This window comes from Arabidopsis lyrata (assembly GCF_000004255.2).
Source record: "Arabidopsis lyrata subsp. lyrata unplaced genomic scaffold ARALYscaffold_1, whole genome shotgun sequence".
NCBI classification, from domain to species: Eukaryota; Viridiplantae; Streptophyta; class Magnoliopsida; order Brassicales; family Brassicaceae; genus Arabidopsis; species Arabidopsis lyrata.
The window spans coordinates 13,790,862-13,796,776 of NW_003302555.1; the positions used below are offsets into that span (position 1 = coordinate 13,790,862).

The 5,915-nt window shown below is 30.2% G+C and overlaps 1 protein-coding gene across 2 annotated transcripts; it reads left to right on the top strand.

Annotated features, from left to right (window-relative positions):
• Nucleotides 1–3,425: 3,425 nt before the first annotated feature.
• On the top strand, nt 3,426–4,989 carry LOC110225117. 2 transcript variants are annotated; one of them, XM_021013952.1, is made up of 3 exons: nt 3,426–3,693; nt 3,814–4,355; nt 4,468–4,989. In XM_021013952.1, exons 1-3 carry the CDS (start codon nt 3,573–3,575, stop codon nt 4,942–4,944), a joined length of 1,140 nt encoding a protein of 379 aa, XP_020869611.1. In that variant the 5' UTR covers nt 3,426–3,572; the 3' UTR covers nt 4,945–4,989. The 2 variants fall into 2 exon arrangements, with proteins under 2 accessions (XP_020869611.1, XP_020869612.1); XM_021013953.1 differs by having other exon boundaries at nt 3,426–3,669.
• Nucleotides 4,990–5,915: the final 926 nt, after the last annotated feature.

Consider the following 5,915-nt stretch of genomic DNA (forward strand, 5'->3'; position numbering starts at 1 on the left):
GATCCGTCTGTAGTTTAAAAAAAAAAAGAACGTCGGCATTTTTTCTATGCGTTGTTCTAATTTTTATTTTGTGAAGACTAGCTAATTAATAGATTAATGTGAAAAGACAAAAGACACATATTTCGAAAGTAGTGTGTCACTCTATTCAACTTCAAATGGAGAGTACGTATTCTTTATCAAAATCCTCATATACATTTATCAACTTTTTTTTTTAGTTTTTTTTTAAATCATTTTATCCACTTAAATTAATCTAAATATCGAAAATAATTTAAAAGCAAAGAATGTAATTACCGGTATTTTTTTGACGGATTAATGGATTATCGATTAATATTGAATCTTGTCGCTAATATAATTATTGATAGTTTAAAAATAAAAAATAAAAAGGTTATCAATAATTTAAAACGAATTTGTGACAAATATAGTATGATTGAATTATTGATATATTTTATCGGGAATCCATCACAAATTGTTGCGAAACATGTTTTGAAAAAAAAATCGGTAAGTTACACGTATAAACATATGTATGGGGTGAACATATTACTACTGTTGGTATAGTTGGTTATTACTGACAGAATGGATATTCGTCCGTAATATCAATTAATTGGATTTTTTTCTCTTCGTATTAATGTGGAAAAGTTGATCAAATGATTTTTTTAGGTTAAAACTGATATCTAAAAGATATACAAATTTACAGCTTGATCAAAATTTAGAACCATGAGTGAAATTTCAACCAATCTTATACAAACACTTGATACAGAAATATTTCAAGATGTGACTTATATAATCTATAACACACCAAATCTTAGTTGTATATGTTTTATCGATGCAAAAGATTTGTGACTTACATGCATTTGTTGACTCGAAAGTTCTTTATAAATCATAAACATTAATCGATTGATTTAAATCATTACACATGCAATTGGATTGTTATAGTTATGGAGTCATATATGTCTAAGTTTTGCTGCTGGGATGGGAGCAGGAGAAGTGGGTCTAAGGAATATTTGGTGGATGGGACACAAAGTGAATAACTTCGTTCATCTACAGTTCAATCACCATAAGCATCCAATAACAATACTAAGCTATAAGAAGCAATATACCGATTTATCTTAATTATAAAATTAAATTTAAATAAATATAAATTTTGAAATCATTTATAAATTAATTTATTGTAGGTGACTTCTTATAAATTTCTTTTTTAGGTGGACTGGACTGATTACATACTTCAACAACCAAGTTAAGTGTTTCAACTCTAAAAAATGACCATTTTTTATGGATTTCTTAAAAAAATCTTTAAAATTAAAAATAATTAAAATAAATGAAAAAAAGAAAAGTTAAAGATTGTTAAGAGTTGGCTCTAATATAAGGATTGTTAAGAGGTTTAAGGATTGTTAAGAGCCCCATAGGTGTCGTTTTCTGATTGGATCAAAAATACTAATAAAAGACAAAATAAAATATGCCTTCAAATCTCAGTAACATTATGGACATTCGAACTCGAGTTCGTGATAGGATTATGCATCAACAATTAAAAGCTGATTTTGTTAAGCGTATATGGCAAAATTTTGGTTTTTTATTTGTATTTTTATATGTTTTTATATCTTGTATGTTAATTTTTTTAGGAAATTGTAATATTTATTAAGTTTTATCAAATAAAAATGTTTATAATTTTCATTTTAATTTTTTTTTTTTAAGAAACCTACTTAAAGACTCTACCATTGGACAAAGAAAATTTTAAAGACCTTACCAAAAAAAAAAAAAAAAAAAATTAAGGATTCATCACAAACTCCTAACTTTAAAATCTATATATACATTTTTGGAGTACATTTAGCAAATAAATCCTGAAGTTCAGAAGTATTTACGGATGAATGCCATTTCTTTAAATGTTAATACATTAATTGATTAATTAATTCTGTCTTAATCACATTGAAACTGTTTTTTTGGAAAGATTTTGTAGATTCTGGAATTGTTAATTATTGTCAGTATTTTCAATTATTTCTAAAAATTGTAACAACCAAATTGCCATATTTATTTTTGAATTAGAAAAACAATAATAATTATTTTGAATATTCTACAAAAAAAATCTTAATTAGTTATATCCGTTTTCAAAATTCTTAGGAAGAACATTAAAAAAATATTTCTTAATATCCTTAAATTTGAAATCCCTCAACAAAAAATATTTGAGTAAGATTATGATTTTTAATACAGATTTGGTAATATGAACTACAGTAATGATGGAATACCCTAACTAAAAAAAACCCACACACCTTTTTTTCGTTTTCTTTTTTAAAATTTCAATCATTCGAATAAATGCTGAATATTCAAAAAGGCAATATTGTTTGTTATTTAATAAGCATTCAAATATGTTTAATTCATTTTTTTAGTTAAACTGTTTAATTTTACCGGATATTGTAAATGTTAAGTTATAAAATGTAAAATATTATAATTGATATATCTAAAATAAAAAAATGAGAAATTGTTAATAATGTCCTGTTTCACACACCCTTTTTTAACATTGCCCCTTTTTGCTTGCCATTTTTAAAAATACCACTTAATTAATTCAAATATGACCAAAGTACCCTTGCTTTCATAACCTAAGATCTGCACGGTTCTCTCAACCATTCTCTCTCTTTCTCTCATTTCGATCGGCGACGATTTTCCGATCTCGATTCCGTTATCTCGATTCCGATATCAAATCGGCGTCTCCTTTCGATTTCGCTTTCTATCGGTGGTAAAATCTCGTTGTTCGTTTTCGATTTGATCTGTTCGATTTCGATCGGCGTTAACATCTTTTTGTTCGATTTTGATTTCTCAGCGTCTCCGTCTCCGTCTGTGTTTTATTTCGATCTGTCCTACATCGATTCCAGGTTAGATTCCTCACTATGTTTTAGAAGCTTTTTTGAAAGGTTTGTCTTTTGGAAGTTAGATTCTGTGGTTTGATTATGTGGTTTAGATTCTGTGTTTCTGTGAAAGTTTGGTCTTCTTGAAGCTATTTTTTATCTCATTATTGACTGATAACGCTTGATTTGACTGCTTGATTTTGAACTGTAGATTTTACAACATTTTTAAAGGTTCGTTCTTAACTTGTAAATGCTTCTTAATGCTTGATTTAGGGTATATCCTCTCTGATTTATTCCATTTCTTGATTTTATAATCGTTAATTGTGGATTTTACAACATTTTTTAAAGGTTCGTTATTAATGCTGAATTATTCATTTGCTGTAATTTACAACCGTTTTAAAAAGGTCTTAAATGCTGAATTATTCCTTTTCTGTATTTTACAACCGTTTTAAATGTTTTACATTCTTGATATGGTTTTTATGCTTGGTTTTTACGCAGATGTCTAACAATGAATCATTGGATGTGCTTAACCTACCGCCCCGTATATATAATCCCGGGTTTGAACCAAACATTGGAGCTGTTGTTATTCAACATTTTGAAACGCATTTGGTCAAAAAAGTTGAGCTCGCACTAGGGGAGGAACAGTTTAATCTAATTAAAGCCTCTTTCCTTGGTCCTATTATTGAACTAGCAAAAAGAAGTGGAGTTAATTTTTCGGGGAAGATTTTCCACTTCTTGATGCAGCGAAGGTTGCTTTTAAAGGAGAAGAATCTCTGGTTCACATTTGACTCCCAGCCAATGCGATTCTCAGAGAGAGAATTCTTGCTTACCACAGGTATATCTAAATTAGTTTTGTTTTGTAAGTTTTTAATCAATTTACAATGTGTTTTAAAAGTTTTACAATGTATTTAAAAACATTTAACAATGTGTTTTACAAGTTTTTATAAAACTCTAATATCAAATTTGTATTCACTTACAGGTGTTCAGTGTGACCTGATTGATAGTGAAATGCTTCGAAAAGGCAAAGCTCCATCAAAAGCTCCATATTTCTGGACTCAGAAAGAGCATTTTACGCTGGAACAACTCCAAAAACGTTTGTTTGAACCAAATCAGCTGCATCCGCTGGATGCTGAAGAGAAACTGAGTCTAGGTATGGTAATTTTGACAGAAGCCTTTCTCTTTACACCAGGTTCGTTGGAGAAAATCCCTTTGTCTAGACTGGTACATGCTTCAGAATTCGCAATCTACACATCTCAACCGTGGGGCAAGCATGCATATAGAGTTCTTGCTACAAGCATCCAACGGATAAATGAGAATACTTGGGCAAGAGGCACATATGAAGTAAAGGGATTTGCAATGGCGATACTACTATGGGCCTTCAGCGCAGTTCCATCTTTGGGCTCAGCGTTTGCAACAGAATGTGTTACATCGAGATCTGAGTATCCTTTGTGTTTGAAATGGGAAACAACTCAAACACCAAGATTTTCTCATGTTGTCGATGTCGTCAAAAAAATGAACTCAGTAAGTGTGGAATCCCCTTTTTTAATTGCCTTAGTTTTAAGATTGATGTTCAACATATATCATATTTTTACAAGAGTTTTTAAAGGTTTTACAAGTTCTTTTCTTTTGCCAGGTCAAGGTTAATACAGTGATTGGAAACCCGTACGAATATAGCTATTTAGTTGCTAGTTCGCATGAAGACGACATAGACTTCGAAGAAATTGTTCGTCTTGTTCAAAATGGATACAGACTCAAAGCAACTGATTGGAGTGCTGGATTTGTTGATATTTTTACTGTATTACAAGAAATAGGGGAACAATCAATGAATAACAACTTGTCTGACAGCCAGAAACTCGACAAGATCCTAAATTTACTTCAAGACTTCAACAGGAGGATTGCAGTAATAGAGTATGTTCTTAAAAGCCGTTTTGAAAAAGATGAGACTGAGAGATGCAAAAAAAAAGAGGTAACTAAATGGGATTTTTTTTTTTTTTTTTTTTTTTGTCAGTTACATGTGTATATAGTATATATTAAGATATCTGTATCCTTTTTTCTGCAGTCTGATATACAAGAAGAAACATGTGCCAGAACAGAAGAGGTATGTGAATAATTTTATTAAATCCTTTTCAATCAAAATTCGGATAGCTTTTTACAAGTATTCAGAATGTTTTTATAACTCATCTTAAATAATTTACAAGGTTTTTTAAAAAGTTCTTACAAAGGTATTCAAACTTTTTTTGATCCGTTAAGTATTATTATTATTATAGGATCCATAGCTGGGCAACACTCTCTTGAACCAAAGTTTTTAAAAAGTTCTTAACTGTTCACACACACACCTCTTGAACCAAACTTTTTTGTTACATATTGTTTTTTGTTTACTGAATATGATTGTTTTGATTCTGTAGCAGTCTGACAAAGCTTGTCCCAATATAGATGGTGATATTGGTGTTGATGGTGATAGCAGAGAAGGTGATGAATGTGGTCCAAGTAGAGATGGTGAAATTGATGTCGATGGTGATAACAAAGAAGATGATGAATGTGGTCCTAGTACATTTGAAGATTCCATTCGTGAGCCTAACACAGAGGACGGGAGCTATGCTGGAGATGATGAAAACAGCCAGAAGATTCGTTCTGAAGATGATACAGCTGAACCTACAGCAAAGGTATATTGATCTACTTTTGTTTAAAAAGTCCTTGATATCTGAGTATCATTTTTGGTACTAATCCTATGGTTTTACAAGAGGTTTTAAAGTGTTTTAAACGGTTTTACAAGGGTTAATATGTTTTACAAGGGTTTTATAAGGATTTTACAAGTGGTTTTAAAGGGTTTTAAAGGGTTTTACAAGGGTTTTTAAAGGGTTTTAAAGGGTTTTAAAGGGTTTTACAAGTGGTTTTAAAGGGTTTTAAAGGGTTTTACAAGGGTTTTAAAAAGATTTTACAAGGGTTAATATGTTTTACAAGGGTTTTATAAGGATTTTACAAGTGGTTTTAAAGGGTTTTAAAGGGTTTTACAAGTGGTTTTAAAGGGTTTTAAAGGGTTTTAAAGGGTTTTATGTAGATATAATACTATTTTACAAGTGG

Bases quoted from the DNA above. Each gene is read 5' to 3' on its own strand.
- LOC110225117 (XM_021013952.1), top strand. From the start codon at position 3,573: ATGCAGCGAAGGTTGCTTTTAAAGGAGAAGAATCTCTGGTTCACATTT. The intron at 3,694-3,813 runs GTAAGTTTTTAA...ATTCACTTACAG, and splicing joins ATCTAAATTAGTTTTGTTTT to GTGTTCAGTGTGACCTGATT. The intron at 4,356-4,467 runs GTAAGTGTGGAA...TTCTTTTGCCAG, and splicing joins TCGTCAAAAAAATGAACTCA to GTCAAGGTTAATACAGTGAT.